General features: G+C 40.4%; 2 protein-coding genes across 7 annotated transcripts in view; both read right to left on the reverse strand.

Moving 5' to 3' along the window:
• Positions 1-16,615, reverse strand: part of kdm5c (lysine demethylase 5C) — a 23,698-nt gene extending 7,083 nt beyond the window's left edge. The window contains exons 1-21 of one of the 6 annotated variants that reach the window (XM_078255581.1): positions 16,260-16,615; positions 15,425-15,464; positions 14,358-14,505; positions 13,151-13,228; positions 12,919-13,041; positions 12,658-12,828; positions 12,310-12,444; positions 10,302-10,358; positions 6,864-6,987; positions 6,356-6,642; positions 5,181-5,339; positions 4,935-5,054; positions 4,675-4,833; positions 1,935-2,116; positions 1,574-1,736; positions 1,369-1,488; positions 1,090-1,284; positions 723-904; positions 485-609; positions 240-387; positions 76-166 (exon numbers count right to left, since the gene is read on the reverse strand). In XM_078255581.1, coding sequence (XP_078111707.1) covers positions 76-166; positions 240-387; positions 485-609; positions 723-904; positions 1,090-1,284; positions 1,369-1,488; positions 1,574-1,736; positions 1,935-2,116; positions 4,675-4,833; positions 4,935-5,054; positions 5,181-5,339; positions 6,356-6,642; positions 6,864-6,987; positions 10,302-10,358; positions 12,310-12,444; positions 12,658-12,828; positions 12,919-13,041; positions 13,151-13,228; positions 14,358-14,501 — 2,763 coding nt within the window. In that variant the 5' untranslated portion in view covers positions 14,502-14,505; positions 15,425-15,464; positions 16,260-16,615. Of the gene's footprint in view, positions 1-75; positions 167-239; positions 388-484; positions 610-722; positions 905-1,089; positions 1,285-1,368; positions 1,489-1,573; positions 1,737-1,934; positions 2,117-4,674; positions 4,834-4,934; positions 5,055-5,180; positions 5,340-6,355; positions 6,643-6,863; positions 6,988-10,301; positions 10,359-12,309; positions 12,445-12,657; positions 12,829-12,918; positions 13,042-13,150; positions 13,229-14,357; positions 14,506-15,424; positions 15,465-16,226 lie in introns of all 6 variants that reach the window. The other 5 variants (XM_078255580.1, XM_078255582.1, XM_078255579.1 and 2 more) reach the window with 5 other exon arrangements.
• A 1,417-nt stretch (positions 16,616-18,032) lies between these two features.
• iqsec2b (IQ motif and Sec7 domain ArfGEF 2b) overlaps positions 18,033-25,586 on the reverse strand; it is a 28,925-nt gene continuing 21,371 nt past the window's right edge. The window contains 11 exon segments of the mRNA XM_078255585.1: positions 18,033-20,537; positions 20,540-21,601; positions 21,919-21,968; positions 22,175-22,366; positions 22,532-22,693; positions 22,790-22,889; positions 22,990-23,115; positions 23,197-23,336; positions 24,594-24,760; positions 24,851-24,973; positions 25,346-25,507. Of these exon segments, the coding sequence (XP_078111711.1) occupies positions 20,244-20,537; positions 20,540-21,601; positions 21,919-21,968; positions 22,175-22,366; positions 22,532-22,693; positions 22,790-22,889; positions 22,990-23,115; positions 23,197-23,336; positions 24,594-24,760; positions 24,851-24,973; positions 25,346-25,507 (2,578 nt within the window). The 3' untranslated portion in view covers positions 18,033-20,243.

Raw genomic sequence — 25,586 nt, forward strand, 5'->3', positions numbered from 1 at the left:
CAGTATTTTTTATTAGTTATGGAACGATATGATAAAAATAAAAGCTAGTTTGTTTAGTGTAACATAACTACTTACCTGCACTTCCTCCAACTGGCTGATCACACAGGGCAGGTTTTGCATCGTCTCTACCAAGGATTTCAGCTCTGCCAAAGTCATCTTACTTTCACTAAAAGACAGCAATTTGTAAGTGCATGTAACAGAACAGTTAGTGTAAATGTTAAGTATGTGTTCTATTTTACCTGGTCCTTGAGTTACTGAGGAGTTCAGCACTTGTCTGCTGGCAGCGTTCGATGTCTTTAAGAACAGTGTTGAGTTTCCGCAGAAGTTCGTTGTCGGGAAACTTTTTTTCCGCTGCTTCCGTCTTCAGCATTTCCAGGTCATTAATTCCTGCAATTCAATAACCATTTGGTCTTCCAATGTCTTTTAAGATCATAATATTGTGTTGAAACCAAGTTCATGGGATACATGTATGTTGATTTCCCACCTATTTTGTTTCCCTCTTCCTGCTCAAGTGCCTCTTTCACTCTGTTGGCCCAGGAATCAAAAGACTCAGACCGAACCTTTAATCGGTGTAACATGGCTAACAGCTCATCCAGGGTATATCTGTATCTGCAAAGTGAAGAAGGGAAGGCACATTTTAACACAGCCACTTTTCACCCAGTATAATCATGGCTCATTGCAAAGCATACACAAACAAGGACAGCTACACAAGAGAGAAATACCTGAGGTAGAGTTTTTCAGTGGGGCAGTTGCACAGATCCTGAGTGTGATAGAGACATACCAGTCTCTCGGGACAGTTTGAGCATGCCAGGGCAGAAAGGAAGCACGTGGTCTTACATTTATCACATTGTCTCTCATCGTCAGGCAGCAGCTCAAAGGCCTCGCGCTCTGCTTCAGTAATGCCCTGCAGGCACAACACACAGATTTTATTAGACAATCAGATTTCCCATATTCTCGTAAGAACATTACAATATCAGACAAATTCAGGATGGTACCAAACTAAACTATTATTCACTTACACATATAAACTGGATAAATAATTAAATAAATAGAGAAAAACAATTTCTAAGATCTATTTCTGTGTCTCACCCTTTCCATCAGACCCTTCCGCAGCTTCCTCTCCTCCTGAACAATGATGAACATTTCCCGGTGTGTAGCTGCTGCCAGGTTAAGGTCTAGTTTCTCTGGGGTTGCAGCCATTTTACAGGTGAGCTCCTCGTGGGAGAACACACAATACCTTCTCAGACGCCGGTAGTGCTCAATACAGGAACGGCCAGCAGGCAGCTGAGAGGGAAAGAGAAGAGTGACACTGATTATTGTGAACGATTGGAAATGAGAACTTTTGACAGACAGTGTAATCGGACGTACCCAGTCTGCAGTGCAGAAGTTAACAGCTTCAGCAAAGTTATATCCCTGATTGAAGCCACTGTGGTAGGCTCTGGGGAAGGTGATGACAAACTCACCAGCACACTGGTTGGTACGTACAACCTGCCAATCAGAAACACAGAATTTAGAATTTATTTTTAACAAACCATATTTCTGCTGTGTGCATGCGTGTTTATGTGAGACGGACCGGTACACCGTGAGACATGAGGATATTGGGGTTCATGATGGTGACCAGCTGGTGCAGGAGGTCAGGTTGAAACTCAAACAGCTCTGGCGTCAGCTTCTTCATTACCTCCTCAAGTCGCTCAGCTGCCACAGAGGGAACCCCATACCAAGTCTTGGGTTCACCCCTGGAGAATAGAATACATAAAAGAGAGAAGTAGGGAAGTGAAGAACAGAGAGGGAAAGTTATAGTATTTCAGTCAAAGTAGCCTTTCACATGACTATCATATTCTCTATGTTAAAAGCTGCAATTTTTTAAACCTTTGACTACTGTAATGCCAATATAATAACTAACCCAAAACAATACACAAAAAAGCATTCTGTACCAGTGCAGGTAGTTGATGGAGTAGCTCCAGTGATCCTCGATGTGCCAGCAGAAAGCTGAGAACACCATGCCTACATAAAGCCAGGGCACCTTCATCCCAGAGATGTCTCCATTAATGTGGCACAGGAGTGACTGCTCCAGCACGGGCATCACATTCAAATTCCAGCCACTGCAGGCATATTCCTGACCAACAGAGAAAAGGGATTGCACTGAAAATAAGCACTGGACTATGATTATTAAAAGGTCTGTAAATAACCCTAATTACAGGTACCATCTAAACTAGTACTTTTATGAGAACATTATAAAAGTAAATTACATCTGCTGAAATATTTCACTCAATTCAACATTCTGAATTACAGAGTTATGCTGCTATGGCCCACGTTCGTTTCAAAACTACTTCTCTGGGGTTTGTTTAGATTTCTACTTATTTCAGATTGATTTCTTGACATTTTTTGAAGTAAACAAAATCCTGATTTTTTTTCAGCAGATTTGGCTGCCATGAACTGCCATTTGTCATACATTCTAGAGGTATTGGGATTATTGTCATGCCAACCAAGAGCCTACTTATCTCCATAACAACCAGACAGTTGGCAAACTCGCTGTTCTCTCATCTCATTTAGCACTGTAATCAAAACTGTGCAGTGAATAGTTTCTGTTAATGCAAACATGTTATTGTCAAGAGCACCACTAAATTGAGTAGGGATTAGTTTGTAGAGTACATTCTTATCGTAATGGTTATGTTCAGAATGCCAAATTGGCCTTTTACAGTCATGATACCGTATTATTTTTTATATATATATATATATATATATATATATATATGGGCTGTCAAAATAACGCGTTAATTTCGATTAATTAATCTGAGAAAAAATAACGCGTTAAAAAAAAATAACGCAGATTAATCCATTCCATATTGACGTTTGACCCGGAGCCATTCTAGCCACCATTGGACTGTAAAATGAAGGAGGGAGACGAGAATGTGCTGCCTGGATCATTAATTGGAACATTTACTTGTAAAACTCTTCTTCCTGCCAACCCTGGCTACCGAAATCTGATGCCACTGATATGTCTGCGCTTCTCTCTGCTGCTCTGAAACAGACGATACCGGCAACACAAACACCGCTGCACGTGACGCTAGTTAACACTATACTCGACAGGAGCTAACGTTAGCCTACCGCTAGCTAGTAGCTGGATTAAACACGGTTAAAATGCTGACAGCTAACGCTAAACGGTGTAAAGTTTGATTGTGTTTTACTGTAGAGGATTTAACACCGGTATGTAACAATCTGCAGCTGCTGTCAGAGAAACAACACAGATGGTGCGTTCAATGAAACTGGTAAACTACAGCCTCGTGGTGCATTTGAAGTTATTGTAAATGTCCTTTTCCCATCTGGTGGTTTTTGTCGTTCAACAGCAATTTACTAGTGAAATAAGTTATTGTTATACATTATTATTAAATCATTTCATTTTGACCATATGGCCATGGCAACAAACAAGCCGTTCTTTAATGTCACTGACTGTTTAGTACCTTTTTTTCTTTTCTTTTTTTACTTTCTTAAAAAAGTATCGGTTCAGGCACCGTTAATTATGTATGCGATTAATTTCGATTAATTAATCACAGAGTATGTAATTAATTAGATTACATTTTTTAACGGTTAAAATCCACGGTTCGGTCACGGTTTTCGGTTCTGTACGGTTCTTGTTATTTTTTCTTTTAATCTTTAACACTCCAGAAATATACTTCAGCTTATGATATATAGCTAATTAGCATTATATCATCATATTAGCATATTGAATGCATGTTGCACAATACATGCACACAGTGGCAGTTCTATCTATTGTTTTATTTCCGTTGTCATCATAGGTAACATGAAATCCTCAACCACGGTGGCCTATTAAACACGGAAGATGAAATATTAAACAAAAGATTAGATTGTGGGGAATAGCAGTCACTACTTTGTCAAAGATAAAGAGCAAAGTGCATTGTGTTTACAGGCCTGTACAATCATTCGACTTCTCATGGTAGTTTGTGTTACAGCACAATCCATCTATTAAGCCGCTTTCTGACCAAGTAGTTACAGGAACGTAGTTATAGGAAAACTCCACTTCTAAGCAGATCTACCAACTAATCTCCCCCAAACCCGTTTTTTCCATTCACACTGGCCAAGTGGCCATAGGGACTGGTAGGAGGGGTAAGGGAGTGACGCCAGCCAGCCAGCCAGCCAATAAGATGAATAGAATAGAATAGAATAAGATGGTGAAATTTGTTAAAATTGTCCGGTCTGTCTGTACCGGAAACCCGACCCTCGTTGACCTAGGTTCCTATGCTGAAAAGGGAACAGCGAAAAGACCCTGGCCTGAAGTAGGAGCTGAAAGAGTTACAGGAACTGCGACCAGAGGAACTTAAAAATCCCCAAATTGGTCCAGTCCGAACACAAGAAAAAAAGGGTTCTAGGAATTTTATGTTCTAGAACTGCAAAAATCCCTCCGGTCGGAAAGCGGCTATAGTCGCTCCCGACCCAATGGTTCCCCATCAAGTTGTGTGAAAGTGGGCACTACGGCAGTAAGTGGTTAGTGCACACAACAGTGTACGGACGAACCGTGCGACGCACACACGCTCTGAACCGATATATATATATATATATCATTTTTTTTTTACATTTTCAACATGTAATTTCAAGCAGGATGCTGTAGTTTTCACAAAACACTGTTAAGGTTACAAAAGAAAACAACGTGCATACCTCCTCTTCCTTTGTGAGCTTCTTTTTGCCATTGTTCATCGGGAAGCCGCTGCCAAACTCTTTGGAGTGTATGTCTGCTCCGTACTCAACAACCACGTCTTCCTCGATACTACTGACTAGCCTCCAGAATTCTCTCTCCACAAGCTCAGTGGGAACCATCTACACCAACAACAACACACAGGCTTGAGATTAGTCTCCCGCTTTAGTCGGGGCAGGGTGCTTTATAATGAAGAGGTGATGTCTTGTGTGGTTGCGCTTACATGGACAGGCATGTTGAAGTAATCTGCTTTGAAGGCATCTGCCATTTCCCCAAAACTCTGCAGAGTGTACTCTCGTGTAGCCTGTTCAAAGCCAAATGCTTCTGCAGGTTTCTTGCACTCCTACAAAAAAGTTACACATTGAGGAGAATCCAAACAAAGATTAGTCTTGTGGGTTCAAAGAAACCCAACAAAACATGCCACGAGTATTACAGACATAAACAAGTGCTTCCAAACATTTTTACTAACCTCTGCCACACACTTAGGGCATCGCCAGTTGCCTTTGGGAGGATCAGTGAGTGGGGGTAGTAGACAGTAGGTGTGGTAATTATCATCACAGCCATCACACAGCAAGAGCTTCTCGTCGTCATCTCCCCGACCACACATCCGACACACAAAAGAATCCACCTTTGAAAAAGTGAGGCAAAGAAAAGTACAAAACGTTCAATCTAGGGCTAGGAGCCAGATGAGTGAGGCTCACGTTTAACTGGAGCAGACAACCACGGTGGCCTATTAAACACGGAAGATGAAATATTAAACAAAAGATTAGATTGTGGGGAATAGCAGTCACTACTTTGTCAAAGACAAAGAGCAAAGTGCATTGTGTTTACAGGCCTGTACAATTATTTGACTTCTCATGGTAGTTTGTGTCACAGCACAATCCATCTATTAAGCCGCTTTCTGACCAAGTAGTTATAGGAACGTAGTTATAGGAAAACTCCACTTCTAAGCAGATCTACCAACTAATCTCCCCCAAACCCGTTTTTTCCATTCGCACTGGCCAAGTGGCCATAGGGACTGGTAGGAGGGGTAAGGGAGTGACGCCAGCCAGCCAGTCAATAAGATGGTGAAATTTGTTAAAATTGTCCGGTCTGTCTGTACCGGAAACCCGACCCTCGTTGACCTAGGTACCTATGCTGAAAAGGGAACAGCGAAAAGACCCTGCCCTGAAGTAGGAGCTGAAAGAGTTACAGGAACTGCGACCAGAGGAACTTAAAAATCCCCAAATTGGTCCAGTCGGAACACAAGAAAAAAAGGGTTCTAGGATTTTTATGTTCTAGGAACTGCAAAAAATCCCTCCGGTCGGAAAGCGGCTATAGTCGCTCCCGACCCAATGGTTCCCCATCAAGTTGTGTTAATGTTTTGTCCGTCAACGGAGTGTTGACGCTGATTAACGCTAGACCAAGAAGTGAGCCCTGTCTACGATGAGAGGTAGGCCTTTCACCTTTACCCTCAGCCAGGCAGGCTAGTGCTTAGCTCTGTAGTTTCATTTGCACGGGCTAACAAAACTCTGGAAGCCCTAGACGTAACAATAGTATGAAGTTTTCCCAGGGTTGTGGTTATGCCCTGACATTTAATATTCAATTATGTAATGTTCATCTTAACTTTGACTGCCACCTGGGTGCATCCTTTGGTCTACTTACACACTGCGAGTTGCCGAGGTTGCGTCTTAGCCTCATGGTCATTTTGGTACAAGGTCCATCTGTATCCTCTTCCTCCTCCACTTTCCCTTTCCCTTTCCCATCCTCTTCCTCTGGTCCTTCTTTATTCACTTCTGTCTTAACTGTGATGGTAGGAGGAGGCAGTATATGGCTAGATGTACTCCCATCACTCTGCTTCTCTTTATGCTCCAGCGGCTCCGCTTTGACTGAGGCATCACCAGAACCAGGAGATACGCTGTCCTTGATGGTAACGGTTTGAGGCAGTTCATCTAAAAAGTAAGATGTGTTCAGAATCAGAGGTAGCTATTAATTTAGGACTTGCCTCTTTCTCAAGTCATTGCTTTAGTTGCAAAACAAATTGTTCTGATGCAGTGTTTCCTCCAAATGTCCAGGTTTCTCGACATTATTGTTGGCAGACCTAATGACCTTATAGGTTTAACTGTATGTGTCTGAGAATGTGTTTTAATGAGGTTGTGGCTATGGCACTTACCTTTCTTCCTGATGCCTTTGTCCCTGGCCACCAGCCCAAGTCCCATCATCTTAGGCCCTGCGCCATAGATCTGTAGCTTCTTCAGTTCTGGGTTCTTCTCTATGTCTTCCTCTGTGGGTTCAGGCTGTGGATGAAAGTACATTTTCCTCATGAAGGCAAAGACAGACAACTACTCTCCAAAGCACACAGAGCCAAAGGGTCTATGCCAAATGCAGAACAAACAGTTAAAACACGAAAGCGTAATGCCATCACAAGAAGGGATTGTGCTTGGTTAGAAAGTAAGGAAAAGTTAGCCTATATCACAGTGAAAGCTTGAACGTTAAGACCCACCACCAGAACACACAATCACCAGCAGTTGCAACCATACAGTCAGAGAAGTGTATTTTAAGTAACTATGGGAAGGATAATTATTAATATTATAATTTTTTTATTTTTTTAAATCAAATCCTTGGATAATGTTCTAAGCATATTACAAAAAATATTTTAAGTTAATTTAGGCTGTAATTTGTCAAACATTTTTAAAAGTATACACATTTTGCTATCCACTGTTTTGTTTTTTCTCTGCGATATTGCTCTGCGATATGGTCAAAATCTTTTATCCCGATATAGGTAATTCATTTCATATCATGATAAAGCATGTTTTCTTGTAATTCAATAGTCTATATGTAATAACCACATGGTAAAGCCTATTTTTGCATAGTCCTGTGTGAATTAAACACTTACAGTAGCGAGTATTTTCTCATTTTATTCAGAACATGCATTATGAACATAACGTGCAAGGATCAGAGCGTAAAGTGTTATATTATCGTAACAGTTTGGCAGCTCACTTTCGACATCGCAATAGAAACAATACATACAATAGACATTTTATATCGTTCTGACGAGATTATATATATATATATATAGTCATATTGCCCAGACCTAGTTGGAAGTGTTAGCAGTAGCTGATTAGGAGTAGCCTTAGACTAGACATTTATCATTTCTTCCATCCAAAAAGCAGGTAATGCTTATTTTCCATTTTGTGTTTGTCTCTGCCACGTAATAAGCAAGTGTCCTCCTTTTAGACATGTAGTTTTATGCACAATTGTGTGGAAAGATGTCATAATTAAATAGTTAGCTTTTTGGTCAGAGTTGTTTCCTGTTACAATCACATTTCAACATCATGTTTGAATCACTATGAACAACAGTTAGACAACCAGTGTAAGTACTTCGTTACTGTACTTAAGTAGAATTTTCACGTATCTGTAAGCTATTTATATTTCTGGAAACTTTCACTTTTACTCCATAACATTTCCTAAATAAAAATGTATACTTTTACTCCACTATATTTCCCCTCAGTGTCTTCGTTACTCATTATTTGCAAGAAATGGTTTTGTACGCTGGAGTGAAAGATTCTTCCTCGCAAAAATGAAAATTCTGACTTTGGGTTTCATGTTTAAGAAAGTGTGGAAACCCTGAATATTATTATACTTTACTATAAAAGGAAGCCACAATAAAGTTTATAATAAAAGTTTTTCTTTACTTTTTCCTTCTAAAAATTAAGTACATTTAATATCAGAAAATTACTTTTGATACTTAAGTACAGTACATATCAGATACTTTCAGACTTTTACTCAAGTAATATTTTAAAAAGGTGACTAACTACGTCATTTTCTGGTAAGATACTTTTACTTAAGTATTGCTTTCAAGTACTTTATTCAAGGCTGTAGACAACAGTATACAGAATACTGAGAATATTGAATAGGTAGGTACTTTTATTTTTCTTTTTAAAATATGGTCTTAACCCCTATTTGATGTTGATCTAATTATTATTTGGACCACACCTTTGGGCACTAGTTCCAGTCTGCCGTATGATTACAAACTGTACACACATACACAAGTCACGTGTAATCAGCAATGACAGAAACACAGTAGGTCTTAACGTCACTTTCAATAACCAGTCAGTAGATCTAAAAAGCACATAAAAGCAGGACTTTCACAGTTCATATATATTTAGAACAGGTTCCAACTCAGAACTTTTTCTCTAAACATCCATTAAGGCGCTTTCACACTGGCAGTTTAGTCCTAATCTGGGAGAGGTTTGGCTTCTACTCATGTGTGCACAAAGAAATCAGTAGTCTGTGTGCAGTCAGAATGCAACCTGTATTCCCACAACAAGACAGTCATGAAAACGACATTAACAACTGGACAAATACACCACACCACCATAAAATGAGACCATCTAGACAGGTAATGGAAGAAGCACATTTGTTTTTGACTTTACCACCTGTAAGCAATTGTACTCCCTTCAGTCATGAAAATTTAACTCCAGCTGCCCATACATTGTTGTATATTATCGGTGTAGATTAAAAAAAAACAGGCACCTTTTTCTGGCACCAACCATTGCAGATCAATAGGACTATACAAGCGGGACAGGGATTGGAAGCAGTAGACAACACAGCAAATAAGCAGGGCTTGATGGTAGAGGGCAATAAATCAAGCAAACCTAGAGAGACTTAAAGGCTAACAACAATTACATGTTCAAAAAGGGTCAGAAGAATTAAGACTCCAATACCTTACTGTCCATCATCAGATTATGGTGCTCTGCAAGTGAAACCTAATTACATTAAACCCACTAGGTTTTTTTCTGTGCGAGTGCACTCAAAAGAGAATGCATGCAGCCACACCGTTAGCTGCTGTAGTGAGCACACAGCAAGGCAACACAGCAGAAGGCACACAGACAGCCCAGCGACAAAGCATTTCAAGCCAAGTGCGACCACAGAGAAAGAGCATGGGTGAAAGAGGGAAAGCTAGAGAGTGCATCAACCTAACAACTAAACTAGAAAAGTGTGTTTGGCAATTGGAGATGGAGTGAAAGTTTCTTCAGAGGCCTACAGTGAACTGTGCCATCGAGGACATCTGCAACATTAGTTCTCAACAACAATGGCACAGGGATCCGAACTTGCATACATTCAAGACGCAATAGTATGTTTGTTTTTTATCCAATCTGTAATACAATGCTTAGAAACACACTGACAAGGCCCCTAAACACCTTTGTCCAACATAAGACAAAATGGCTAATTTTAATAACAGCCCTAGAGCATGTAAACGAAAAACTAAACAGCTTAAATAAAAACAGAAGTAACCGGCCAGGGAAATATTTCTCCGTGTTCATTGTCTGGTTTAGAATGATGCTAATTTAATAACTTGCACCAACTATTATTGTAATGCCACAGAGAGTTTTTATGGCTTTTTATGTCAAAACAGTCATGTGACTCTATTATGAGTTTAGGAGTATGATTGCATGAAAATGTTAGTGGTTAGTTAAAATGAAAAGAAAAAAAAAAACATCTAGACAACTTCAGTAAGGGTGAGGTGGTCTAGAAAAGAGGCAGGAAGAAAGCGGGGGCGGAAGAGAGCGGGGGCTGAAGGTGAGCTCATATGCTCAAGAGGCAGTACCGCAGAGATGAGTTGAGAGCCAGTGGTGAGAGGATGGGGGGCCAGATCCTCTGGACCCTGCAAGGGGAGACAATAACAGCAACAATAAACTAAGACAAGAGGAAAGAAGGAGATGAAAGAGGAAGGGAGAGAGCCTGGAAAGAACAGAGCCACTAGTTGTCACTGGGACACATTATGAAGACAAGGGTCACATTTAATGTAGGACCTATAACGGTCAAACAGGAAATGGTGTGCATCTAGATATTCAATTCTCTCTTTCAAAAATCAACATTAAAGTTTATCTTTTTGAATGTTTGGTACATCTAGAAATGTTTTGGACAGGGCTACATAAACTTCAGGTTTTGTTTTTTTTAATACAAGCTGAACTTTTATAAAAAGCATACGATTTGAGACAACCTTATTTCTGTTATCTCATCACTGACTTTACAAGTTGCTGCCAACAACTGGCAGGTAACTCAGCTGACACACTAACATGATTTATTCTAAATGGGACAGCTTTGGCATCAAAAAGAAATGGGGTTGGGAAGGTGTTTGGGAATGCAATTTTGCTGACAAGTTTGTTATCATAGACAATTCTTGTAGTCCACCTACATAATAGAAAAGATATCTACTGGATCTTAAATGGAGTTAAAATAAAGCAATACCAAATGCACTGGTTTACATATAAAAGCCCATTCCTTAGAACTCTCTGTATCGCCTCAATCAACTGATGCATACCTTTTTTGTCAATAATCTGCAGCAAGCTTAGTTTTATTCCTACAAATTCCATAAATAACTAAATATGCAAAACAAAAGATGTATTCCAACATAATAAATGAAAAAACAAAATCCACTGGCAAGCAGTACTCAATGTATGATGAGTAGGTCATTCATAACTCTTTTTTTTGGGGGGGGGGGGGGGGGGGGGGTTAGGGTAGAAAGTGAAGCTTAGGTAAGGTTGCATGTAACAAGCATGAGGTAACAGAATGATGGCCAGTGCAAAAGTTGTACTGTGTATTGGTAATAATAACATATTTAAAAGAAGATTGTGTAGAAAGATGGGACTTATGAAACAAACAGTTGTGTGTCTACCAGTGAGATGGAAGGAGTGGCGAAAACAAAAGCAGAAAGCCAAATAAGCCATGGAGCAGAGAGCATAAACAGCAGAGTTAAGCACAGCAGCATGGTGGGATGGAGAGTAAGCACTGTCATGTGTCACATCTTCCAGTTACTACACTGTAAGCGATGCAAAAGGGCACATGGATAAGCACAGAAAAGTTATTAACATGACAGCATGGGACAAACACTTGAGTACACTGTTGGCTTGACTTTCTGTTTGCTTGTAATGATGGAAGCTCTGTTATTTATTTGGCTAATCAGTTGGCAGATAATAGATGGTACACTAAAACTTACATACAATGTTAGCATACATGGTAAGAGGCTGACAGCCTTGTACATTTGTTGTTCACCCCAGATTAAATAGCAAGTCAATATCTATTGTACACTGAGGTTTAAAGTCCTGGAAAAAAAGTCTGCAGATTTCTTTCAAATGCAACATAAAAACACACTGTAGTTTGCACATTAATTAGTGGAACTTCACGGTTTGTAAGATGAAACTGTGATTACAAGTCCGCAATTACTAAAACAACAAATACAGATAATATCATCAGTGTCAAAAATGTGTATGTGTGGTCTAAGTCCTGTGGGAAACCATCATTGATAAAGTAGTCATAGGGCAGGAAAACCTGGATACCTGGTACTTAATTTAATTCTTAGGTTGAAATTCAAACAGTGCCACACTGAAAGAGATTCCTTAGATCAGTTGCACAAAACCAATCCAATTCCTATGGTCTTGAAAAACAGATGTATAAACAAAATTGTTATTTGTCTCTGATAGATTTTGAGGCGGCAAGGCACATACGGAAATGTGATCCAAAAAGTGCCCAAAGTACAGTTCAGTATAGGGTTACTGGTCATAGGGGTATGCAAATTTATTGAATGACAAGTAAGGATAGGAACTCTCACTCACATCAGGCTGGCCGCGGTTGGCTCTGCGTCCATAACTGCTTATTTTGGATGGCTGCACAGACTGTCGCAGAGGGATGGAGTGGGGCTTGTACTCCTTATCCACATCCTCACCATCATAGTGCTTTGGCTTGCAATGCTAGAAATGATGTAAAAAGAGAGTTTACATGAAAACATGTAAATATACAGATGATCTACCATAATAATTTTGATTCTAACCAAAAGGAAGTGTATAATGCATCATAAAGTGACTAAGCTACTCTTCGCAGATGGACTCATTTTTGAATGCTTTCTATTAACTGATCACCCCTGGTAACACAAAAAGGAGAGAAGAGAATATGTAGTGTGATACCGGCAATCTGGCACCAGACTGGAACATTTCAAAGGGATAGACGATCCTCTCGTAGTGCGAGCGCAGCAGTGAACCAATGTTCTTGCCTGGAGGGTAGCCAAGCCTCTGGGCCACACGAGCCCAGCGCCGTTCCTTACAGATCATCTCAAAACCTCCTTCATCTGTCACAATCTGAAACAGAACGAGTTTAGAAACCATAGGTAAGAACCAAAAAATAACTTCAAAATGCACTAAGTACAAACAATTCCAATGTATATCTACCCTTGATAGGCTGAAAAGATCAAGGATGCGTCTTTCAATATGTGGGATTTTCAAGGAGGATGCCTGGATCTCCCAAAACCTGGCGATGCGGTCCAAATAATTCAGCTTCACTCTGGTCTCTGCCTAAAATGAGATGCATGAGGGACCACCATGATTACTATGGCCAGTTCCATCAACAACTTCAATTATCTGTCAACAATGTACAGCTTTGAGGGAAAAGAGAAGAACTTACCTCCAACTCATTAAGCCTCTGGATGCGGGGTGTGAAGCGAAAGGTATCCAGCTCCACTGAAAACGGGGGTTGCCAGTCCTATTTGGGAGCAAAGACATGCAATTAAACTTGTAAGCCTGTATGCTAAAACTACAACTTGGGTAGTTTCTGCTTCGATGGTGACTTCTATCATTCAAGGAGCTTAAAAACAACAAATAAACATGGACATGGGAGATTACTGAGATTAGAATGGACTTTAATTGGGTTTAATTCTGACTTTCAGGCTCAAGAACTTGGCCCAGCTTTAACCAGGAAGGATATCTAAGGTCACATACTCAAGAGCAGGTGAAGCTCACACTATCAACAATCAAAGGCCTGCATCCTCACCAATCATTGCCTAAGAAATTATAATTCCTACAAGATCTTGACAAAACTAATAGAAAAACTGCACCCTAAGTAATGTGGCCAGCATTTAGTAGAACAACGATATTTTGACGCCTTTTTTTCCACAGTTTGTTTTTGCTTTTTCCAACGTTTTAAAATTTTTAATTTTTGTTCTACACATTTTCAGCGCTTATTTCTACATCCCATATTTTCTGATATAAAACAAAAATTTAAAACGGGTCAATGTGACCCGAAGTCAACACAAGAGTTAAAATGAGCAGTGATGAGGCTTTCATTTACACACTTGCACCATTTGCAGTTTTCCTCCAGTACTCTTTTCTATCCTCTGCTGCAAAAACAGCTTTACTTTTGTTAAAATATTCTATTCTGTAAAGTAACTCTTAATTCCTCACTAATTGAATTTGTTACATATAACTAATTATACTATATATGAAAGAAGCACAAAATGTAATCTATGTAACATAAATTCAACTGAACATAAGTGTAAAAGGGGGAGTGTGTATAAAGAAAATTACTTCTTAAAGCTGTTTTATTGTTTTTATAGCTAATTTTTGGTTAAATATTTTACACATTTAACCCTGCTGAATCTTTATTTTGCAACAACACAAACACCCATGGGAATCAGTCATTTGATCTCATATCAACATGCTGCTCTTTTTTGGTTGATGTTGCACATAACATCGCCAAGACTAAAACTGTGAGTCCATGTGCCTTTTACTTAGTACTTATAAAACACTTTAAACCCAGTGCCAATGTGTACAAATGTTGCACACAGTGAGGATGTCATTTATTTAACATAATCCAAGCATAAGCAAATATTTACTGGTGGAGGACGAATTTTGCAGATTCCAGATTTCTCGGCGATTGGACGTATCTTGGCGATGTAGCCCAGGGGGTCCTGAAACTCCTCCCATGATGGCTCAAATACTGGACACTCCGGAGGAGGTACAAACTCTTCCCCTTCCATTGCCCTGACAACAGGAAGATCGACAATGCAAAACAAGTTAATGAACTCTGGCAGACTCACTAATGGGCAGACAGCATCAATACAGCATCCCAAAAGGCATTTTATGTACACAAGTCTTGTTTAATTTGTAGAGAGAAATTTAAAACCCTAACACCTTGCATAGTTTTAAAAGACAATTTAAAGCCTTTGTTTTTCTGAATGTATCTGCATTTTCTTTATGACCTCCCGGTACTCTAGGACAGGTCAGAGTGCTGTCAGGACACAAAGTTGTGTGAAACTTCTAGTTTTGACAAGTATGTTCACTGGGCAACATTCGGTCTTCAGAAAAGACATTTACATAACACACTAAATGTTCCCAATGACAGTCAACAGAAACTAATTCAACAAAGGTTAATGTAAAGTTAACATGTCATCTTAATTTAATGATGAGTAAAATGGACCAGTGCATGAGAAAATAAAAAGCATATTATACAGCTACCGCAAAAGGCCACTGCATTAGTTTACATATGCTCTCACTACTTCCTGGTCTAGCAGGGCATTGTAATATTGACATCTTAATATATGGCAGTTAGTTCCTCTACATGTTTCATAGTTCATTATTGCCCCCAAAACTTTCCATAATAGTCAATAACAAGAGACATGGATAATCCCAGGATGAGGATTTATTTTGTCCCCAAAATAGTCCTTGTTAAAATCCCCTCCCCCAACATCACACGGACACAACAAAACAAATGCCATGCTCTGTTGAATTAACGGCCTTGTTAATTCAACAGAGCATGGCATTTGTTTTGTGTGAAAAAGGGCAAACGTTTTAAGTGATCAGTCGCATTACTGAGCAACAATTAAATGATTTGATTACAGAAGTGATAGTAAGATGTCTGTATGCACTTAAGCAATAAGCATTGATACATGTCATTTGTTACCATAGGAGTGTTGATAGAACAGTCTTCTTTGAGTTTTGTCCTGGGGCATTCCTCATAAAAAAAAAACATTAAATCAATAAAACTTGATTCTGGGACTTCAGTGACAAGTGTCCCATCTATCTGATTCTCTAAAGGCCTTCAGACAAACAATGGCGTGGAGGCCATGAACCCTAAGGTATAGAAATGAAGGCATCAGTACTAGCAAGTGGGCTGGGCTAGATTCATTAATAAGAAAACAAATACACAATCACTAGATTGCAGAAGCCAAACGGTGAAATTTAAATGTCGATGTAGATCTTGTTAACATTATTCAATAATACATAGGCAACTGTTAGCTAACTACTAACGTTAGCTACTAAACTTGAGAAAACTGGCGTTAAAACTAACCTAACCGTCCAGTGACAACCATAACAAAAAAATAAGAAAATGTCTCCAATAAATCACCTATAGTGGGTTAGCTACGTGTCATGTATTTATTTTCTTCGGGCAATCATGAAATCTATTTGTGTCCATTGTTAAGCTGTAAGAGGCGATAAAGCCGCTTGCAGCTAACGTTAGCATCGAGGCCTTCACTTTTTCACAGTCCCATAGCCTCCCACGGCTTCAAATAACTAGCATTACTTTGCTAACGTTGACTGGGTGGCTGAGGAAAAAGTCATCAATATAACCGCAAACAATGCACACTCAAATTGACGCGACCAACCAGCTAACGTTAGTGTTAGTTGATGTTATTCATATAACGTTAGATGTATGTGCAAGAAGAAATGCCACAAGCAGTTATTTGTTGACCCTTTACACTAACGTTACAATGTTTCGTTGCATTCCCGTAACTGACCCGAAGACACCTCGATGTCCCGGGGTATGATAGGGCTGGTGGCCGTTCTCCTTCCTCTGTTGTTGTGATGACTGGTAGTTAGCTAACGTTGGCCAGCTGTGCTTGTTCCAGTTGGCTAGCTGACGCGGCTAGCAAAGTTGACCGTTTTTCAGCCTTAGTTCTCCATATACTCCGTTCTGTCAAACACACAGGTTCAACACATGGATGGCAGAGGTTCGTTTAATTGTAAGCGAGAGTCTCAAACCTTATAAATTATGTGGCTATCAATCATTTCCCGACCAACACCATCACTCTCTTCAAGCCATCCTATTCCTATCTTTCTTGATGAGACGCCATCTTAGTTTTTTTCTCACGACCGAAGCACAGCCTCGAATCTTCACATCAGGTCCCTCACATTTACTCCCTGAAAGTAGTACCCACGTACGCCAATTCAAGTCATGCAACTACAGCAGGACCGTGCAATAGATATCTATGAGCTGTGCAGCCTTTGCGTAAGTAAAATAAGCAATTCCACAACGTTGGAAATATTTTTTTAAATGCAAATAATTTAATAAAAAAATAAAAAACAATACATATAGTATTAAAAGAAACGTGGCCCTTTTCGTATTATTATTATTATTATTATTATTATTATTATTATTATTATTATTATTATTATTATTATCGTATGTACATACTGTTTGGTTGTTATATCAATGTGAAGTAAAAAGCACATTATTTCCCTTTCTTTAAATTGCATTAAATATGTATTAACACTGCCTGCCTAATTGTCAATGTTCCACAGTTTTGTATTTTTTTATCCCTCTAAATATGATAATAAGTTAGTTTGGTAACAGTGGACAGTATAGCGTGATAAGCCTTTTTTTATTTTTTTATTTTAGGGTCCAAGCACGGGCCCATGGATATCCATGAATATTACAATATGTGGGCTACACTTTATATTGATCAAAATGCGTATCTCATATGCCGCCCCCTATACTTTAGCCATGCCGCTTTCATAACTCAGGAATTCTTTATCTTAGACACTTGTGGAAGGCATCATTGCACTCAGCAGAGAGTTTATTTTTTATTGGTAATGTTTTGCCCCGCCCCCTATACTTTACCACCCCTCCTTTCATTATTCATGAACCGTTTGTCTTAGTGTCTTGTAAGAAGCATCATTGCACTCAGCAGAGAGTTTCCTTTTCGTCAGAGACACTTATGGACACAGGAAGTAGTACACATTTCAATATATAATACACAATGTATAATGCCACACACTCCATGCAGGACATACAGTCAGATCATAGACTGCAAAAAAGAATTCATAGAGTCTGACTAATGTGCACATTGTCTGACACAACCAGCGTCCCACTAGCACCCCTGGCAAGCGGGGTGGTGCAAGGGCCTGTTCATCACTGCTTGCAGCTTTAATTAACTTAAATTTTTTGTACACAATAAAAAAGTAAATAAATAGCTTACTGTGAGATGACCCTTTATCCATTGACACATGCATGTTGTGATGAGGTTACAGGGTAAGAAGCCCCTTATAAATGTAAGGTCTCCTGGAGTTTTTTGGTATTTGCTACATTTGCAATCTCACTCAATATTATTATCATCTTATTTTTTCTGTGAAGAGTTGATATGCAAAGTAGCCTACATCTCATCATAGATCTTTAATGTGTCAGTCTTTTTTTTTTATCTAGGTAATTATGTTATAAACCATTTGTTGTTTAGGGCAATTTAATGGTGCAAGCAGATGTTAAGATGTATAAAAAGTACACATAGACCACATCACTGCAAGGACACTTTAATTTATCAGAAGCAATAAATATTCACATCTCAATTCTCTATTCTTTCAGTATACATAATACATACACAAAGAAAAAAAATTGAAATCATTAGATTGAAATGATATCAATAAGTGCACTGACATATTAACTTTTTTTAGGCTTTTAATTTATATCATGGTAACTCATTCTCTCACCTTCAGTCAGAAATAATAAGAAAAGAAAAAGAAGTCAACATTCCTATGGCCAACATCTTTTATCCCTGTCCATCTTTTATATGTACATACTTAGTGGCACTCACATGCACGCACCTGAATACAGAATGGGAGTATTTCATCCCATAGTTATGATAAGAAGCCTATGTATAGTATTATATGTACACTCTGATTTATACAGTACAATCTATTCAATAAGTGCAGATATATTCATGCAAGAAGAGTCAAAAAAAGGACACAATAAAAATAAAAGGCTAGCCAACACACTTATAAAATCTTCATCCGAGATTTTTGACTCTCTCCAAACCTCATTAAAATCCTTTTGTTGAGGATTTAGATCTTGTTAAACTTCGCCACCTCTGTCAGTAGTTTGTTACATAGACTTCTTTACTTTGTTCTCACCCATCATCCTCTCCTAAATCAGAATATTTGTAGTTTTCCCTTGGTAATCAATGGCACTGAAGGTAAACAACATCAGCGCTCAATTACAGCCTCAAAAATTGCAGTAGCAAAAGGGGTAACACTTACACGAGGCCCACAGAAAAAAGGGGAAATACATTGTGTACCTGTAGGCTATTTTACATTCTTGACTCTTGTTATGTTTTTGAACAAGAAGCCCTCAGCAGGATGCCATGGCATGGCATCAGAAAATGTAATAAGGGATTTCTAAAAGTGGCAGAAGAGGGAGGATTAGAAGGCCATTTCTGACTTAAGACATCACGTGTGCAAAACCACAAAACCTCATGTAAAAGCGTGCTTCTTGAAAACATAGAAAACACATACAATGACTAAATCTGATGACTGTGAGGAAGTGAGCACAGTGCCCTATATAATTATGAGGGAATCTTTTCAATTTCCACAACCATGTTTAAACTTTTTTTCAATACTGGGAGCCTCATAAATATATATATATATATATAAAAAATGAAACATTAAATCAGATCCATTCTTTAAGTTCAAGTTTTGTTAGACATCCCACTTGAGAATTGTGCCCCTGTTTGCTCACATCAAATAACACATAAAAGGAGGAATATTGTTGGTGTTCAAATCATTTTGAACAAAACGAAACCTCATTCATTATTTTCCACAACCAATAATACTAATTATTAAAAAGATGAACTCAATAGAAAACATGGTACTACGGAATAAATCAGATTTCACATATTGGAACACCCTCTATTGGTTATGGCAAACAGAGAATTTATATGTGCATATAGTCTCTATAACCATGTACAAACATCAGCTGATATAATTAATCATTGATCAAAACAATTATCTTACAATATTCATCATACTCATAGCAGGTATATTATAATATCGATAAAACAGCAAGAAGCTTCAGAAACATTCAAAATATATTATTGATTGTATCATTAATTTCCCATACCCAACAAGGAATGCATTAGAAAGCCAGGTGGCTCCTGTTGACATGTAAAAGACCATTAAGCAAAAGACTGTCAGGAAACCGTGCACTGGTTTTAGAAGTTTAAGACAAAGCAACATATCTGAGGTCTTCTTTAGAAAAAATGATGCCTGTCAGCAAAGCGGAACCTGCAAAAATGGACAGAGACATTATGAAGCCAAGTAAATTATTGCAAAGTCAAGGGACATTTTTTTGCAACTCTCTTCCATTTTTAATGCCAAACTCCACTGGAATGCATTTGATGGTTTAGTCATTTACATCCCCATGTTAGCAGCTGGATAAATATGGTCTCTGTTTTTTTCCAGTGTCATATTATCACATCTTGGTAGTGTACATGTAAATAGTCTCATACAGACTTCAACTAGACTTCAAACTTCAAATTAAAACGGAGGCAATATATCAACATATATATATATATATATTTAGTTTCATCTTAAATTATATGGCTATAGACTTTTTTGATATTGTGTGTGTGAGTGTTTATTCATATGGATGTGCATATGTGTTTGTTTCTGTGTGCAGGTTTCAAAGCCGTATGCACATGCTATTTAACTCTAGCTGTGCTGTTTATCTCCACCTACATATGTGGGAAACGGAGGTGAAAGTAACAGAGACGAAGCAAACTGCGTTTCTTCTTGTCACTAGCGCTGCTGCTGTTGGTTTCTGTCCTGGCAGACTTAGTCCTAGACCTAGCTCTGCCAACCTCTTCTACTTTATCATCTGACCTCTGACCCCTGGGGCCCCACATCCTGCTCACACCACGGTACTTATCCGGTTGATAGGTTTGGATTTCGAGCTGCCCCCTGTACCTGTTGCTCCAGCCCCTGTCACCTGCGGCCCCTGCTGAGGCTGCCCGGGGTGCTGGGGGGGGAGAGGGGAGAGAGGTGTAAGCGGGGTAAGGGGGGACAAAGGGGGGGGTAAAGGGGAGTGTGGTGGGGGAGGGGGGATAGAAGAAAGAGGAGGGTACTGGGGCAGATACTGGCCGCCGGCTGCTGCGTGATGCGCGTTGATGGAGGCGGATGGTAGGTTGTGGGGCAGAGTGCCGAATATAAAATGTGTTTGGTGGGTTGAGTGGCTGGCTGGGTGTGGTGTGTGCACGTGTCCGGGGTGGGTTTGGGAGTGTGCGTGGGGGTGCGGGTGGGAGAGAGACATGGTTAGTGGAAGTTTGGTACCAGGGACGCCGACCCCTCTGATAGAGTGTGTAGGCTGCGCATGGTACAGGGCGAACTGTGGGTTCTGGGAATGTTGGGAGAGAGGAGAAAGGGGGGGGGGACATCCCACCACCATGTTGGCGTAACGACCCGGAAGCCCATGCTGGGAGAGCTGGGAGAGATGGGCCAGCTGCGGGTGCTGGCCGTGTGGGGGGCCGAGCGGTGGACGACAGGGTAGCGGGCCTCTCTGTATGGTATGAGGGGGCACCCCATGCAAAGGAGGAGGGACAGTTTGGACGTGGTAGCGATGGTGATGGTAGTAAGGTGGTGGAGGCTGCACGGTGCCCATGTGACAGTACTGTGCGTGCAGTGCCTGGATCTTGGAAGGCCCCCCGTCCAACTGGCACAGCGATGAAGGGGAGTGAGGAGGGGGCCCTCCCGTAGTCGGTGGGGGTACAGGTGCGGGGTAGGGTGGCCCCGGTGGAATAAGGGGCCCTGGTGGTTTGGCACGCTTGCTGCCGAATAGGGAGCCCAGGAAGGAGCCGCTGTTGTTGTTGCTGCTCCCCCCAGGGCCGCTCCCCGCTCCTGCTCTCTCTACACTGCTGGAGACTCCCCCAACTCCTGTCCCAGCAGTGGTATGTTGCTGCCCCGGCCCACCCCCCACCCCCGATCCGGGGCTCAGGATGGGGCGGTGAGGCCGGAAGTCTTCTGTTGTGTAGCAGCCAGGTACCACGCCTGGCACTTGATAGCGCTGGTGAGGCTTTGGGCTGCTAATGATAGAGCCCTGGGAGGATAAAGCATCATCATGTTTTAGAAAAATAACTGAAGGATTGCACTAAAGCCACACTTACTGTACATGACCACACACAGGACATATTTGTATCTGGAGGTGAAGGACATGCTTGGGCAAGAATGAACACACACTGCCATGCAAAGGGAAGGACAGGTACATGTGGAAACACGCACATGCATGTACACGGTCGCACCCTCTATATGTACACTGTACACACACTGAGCGTGCTCGCGAAGATGAAGCACCAGTAAGGGGAAATGTAGGTCTATTAAAGGTAACAGGTCAACATCTAGTCTTTAGAGACTTACTTCCATGGTACTGTCCAGAGAACCAACACTGTTCCTGCGACCACGTTTCCCTGCACCCCGCCAGGAAGAGTCAGGTTAGCAAAGAGTGGAAGATTGGAAAGTTTGTTCACATGTGTGTGTCAGTTTGGAAGAGGAACATGATGTAGTAATAGAGACAGAAAACAAAATCATTGTAAGAAGCTGTGCTACCCAATTCAACCCAGCTGACTGGAAGGAAATGGAAATGAACCCCGCCTCTGAGGCGCTGTTTTCTCACCTGTGTCCGATAGGTCCCTGAGTGATGAGCTGAGTGCCGTGCGTTTAAGACCCTCACCCACTGAGCAGTTGTCATCAAAACTTGTCCTTCCCATGGTGCCATTCACAACATCGCTCTTCACACCTACGCCTCCAACCACACCTCCAGTGAGCAAGCTGGGCCGCATCACACCTTTCTGTTTCTCCAACTCCGCTGTAAATTAACACAAAGGGTACAGGGGAATTTAAAATGAGGGGGGAGACCTGGTGCCACCAGCACTCCATTTCTTAATCAAATGTGCCATTGTTAAAAGCTGTACAATCATTCCACCCACTAAAGTTATAGTTCACAGTAATGGCCAGTAGATGGGGTACTTACATTCCACTCTATATTTCTCCATCTCTTGCACTTCAGCAATACTCTCCCTGAGGTCACTAACGAAGCGGGTGCGGTCTTGCTGACTGGGTGCCATAAAGACAATGAGAACCTTCATCTCTCCACCTAGGACTGCTGAGGTCAGGCGGATACCGTGAGGGTAGTCTAAGAGATGCAAAAAGAGAGAAATAAAATACTTAATAATCATAGAGGGTTAATTAGGAACAGTTAGAGTGTGAAAAGGAAAAAAGGGCTTCTTACACGAGTTCTGGAACATGTGTACTTGCATCTCAACCAAAGGGAAAGATTGTCTGAAACTATAAGTCACTGAGGTTTTCTTCTTCTGGAAGATTTTGGTCACCTGATGGGACAGATAGATGGGATTTTTTTTACAGGGTCTTTTAAATGGAATAGATTTTATTGTCTGCCATGTCTTAAAAAGTGATGAATGGGAGTCTTACCACCAGAAGGTCATTAAAGAGGAAGACCTCTCGTTGGTGCACTCCTGTCCTCTGAGGTCTGTTGGGGTCAGGGACCTCATATAGCTGGCAGCAACACACCAATCTACGATGGGGAAGGGACAGCACCTATACAGACAAATACAGTACAAATGAATAAACTTTTAACTAGTAGTGGCAACATATTACAAAGTCCTGTATTTTGCTCACAGGCTTCTTGCCCACAATGACTCTCTCCACTGCTTGCACTTGGGACACGTGGTCATCATTGGTCCGTAGCTCCCATTTCTGTATCCGTTGGTAGATCCCAACTAGCAGGTCCCTGGGTATATCCTGACCATTGTCTACGCCTTTGGTGGAGACAGGGAAAGGGAGGGTTTTAGGAAATGATGTTCATTAAAACGGCACAAATCACAAAATGATACAGCGTATCTGACACAGAAAGTCTTGTGAAATAGAGGCAGCAAGACGTATTTCAAAGCTGACAAAAAATAAACACCACTCAAAGTCCAACTGAAATCACATTTAGTCACCCCTGTTTCTAGTTTTAAAAAAAAGTGTTTTTAAATGTATTGTTAATGGTTTCTTATTATGAAAAGGAAGAAAAAGTTTTTTTTGGGAAATATTAGAAATACTCCTCAGAAGGCTGGAGGGCCGTATTGGTGCCTGTGTCTGTTCAGCATTGTATGAAAGAAGAGACAAAGTAAACTATATTGCGCTTTATCCTACATGTCATAGGCAGACAGCGTGTTGATGTGATATGAAAGAGTAAGGACCACATCAGACCAAACATGTTGTTTAATGCAGTCTTTCTCAAGTGGGGGTACGCGTACCCCTAGGGGTACTTTGGTGTACTGCAGGGGCTACGTAAGATTTCTGTTAAATGTTAAAAAAAAATATGCATAATTACTAAAATACCTGTTTAAATAGGCTGTTTTTCCCTACCAAAAATGTTTTGCACTGGTAGGGGGGTACTACTGAATAAATATTTTGAAGCGGGTACATTATTGCAAAAAGTTTAAGAACCACTGGTTTAATGTGCTGCTGCTGAGCCGTTATTTAGCTATCTAGCCTGCAAACTGACAGTGCACTTTTCCACAGTGAATGTTTGTTTGGATGCCGTTCAACAAGCTAAAGTGGAGGAGAAGACGTGTGGTCATGTTTGTAAGTTAAATAAGAACAACACTATAGCAGTAAGACTAATGGGGATTGTTGTTCTGACGCTGTGGCTCTTGTGTTGTGTGGCAGGCTGCTATCTTGCTCAGTGTGAGTTCATTTGCTCTATCAAAATAAGGTATCCATCTACGTAGATAGTAAGTACGTAGCAGCAAAACCAGAGGGCGCCATCATGAAACAAAAACTAAAATCCCTTTTGGTTTCTATGACATGTATGCTGTAACAGACAAATAATGCAATTTCATTTCAGTTGGACTTCAAACACTCCTTTTTACTAATCTAATGCATACTAACATGTTTTAAAATGTTTTGTCCCGTTGTTGCTCATAGTGTCCATAAAGACAACATGTTAGAAAGACATCATTAACTACTTTTACTGCCTAATATGTGTTGTGTATCAAGGGTATGTGTCTTTTCTGTTCTGTCCGCACCTCTTAAATTCTTGATGAAATCCTCTAGTTTCATCTTCCTCTCAGCTTTGATGTTGGGACTGTACATATCTGTGTTGAGGAGGATGATGGCAAAGGCCAAGATGAAGATGGTGTCCGGGTTCTGGAACTGCCGAATCAGCGTTGGATTACACACACAGTATCTCTGACTGCATAAGGGACAGAAACAACATGTTTGAAACAACATGTTCAAACATTTACATTGCAGCCATAGCTGACCCTAACCCTAACATACAAACCTAAAAGCCTCTATGAGCCGCTCCACTTTTTGTGCTTCTCCTTGAACTTTAATCTGAGCCTGGAACTTCCTGAGAGCGTCATCCAGGTCCATTCCTGAGAAGTCCATCTCATCCACCACACAGCTGAAACACACACAGCAGAGGTCACAGTCTAACCTCTAGATCGCACACCTGGAAACTCGACTTGGAGTAACATTCTCCAAGTCACATATTATTACATACCATGTCTGTGTGTGTGGGGATGGGATTGGGTTTACCTAAAGGTTGCATCCATTCAGACTTCTAATATGTGAGCTGAAATGTGGTGTGCACTCGTGCTGATCTGAGTTTGAACTAACTTTAATTGTTTCTCCCTTCTGAAGATACAGATATACAGTTCATTCAACTGGATCTTTTTTAAATGTTTGTCTTACATTTTCTGATCTATGACAACTGTCCTTCTAAAACGAAAACCCTGCTCATGACCTCTTCTGTGCTTTCTATTCCCATACTCACTCTAAAACATCTTTGTTGAATTGTTTCTGTCGGTTTCCCAGGAACTCTCCAATCATTTGCCTGCTGAGGCCCTTCCTCTCCAGGATGAAGCGAGCAATCCCAACTGGAGTGTCCGATACAAAACCTCTCTCTATCAGGTACTGGATCCCTTTCTCTGGCTTCCTATAGTCAATGAAAAAGAACTTTCTCACTACAACTTCACCAGTTTAATTGTATGATCACCATAAAAATGGTCTCTCAT

Source organism: Sander vitreus, chromosome 7 (genome assembly GCF_031162955.1).
Source record: "Sander vitreus isolate 19-12246 chromosome 7, sanVit1, whole genome shotgun sequence".
Taxonomy (NCBI): Eukaryota; Metazoa; Chordata; class Actinopteri; order Perciformes; family Percidae; genus Sander; species Sander vitreus.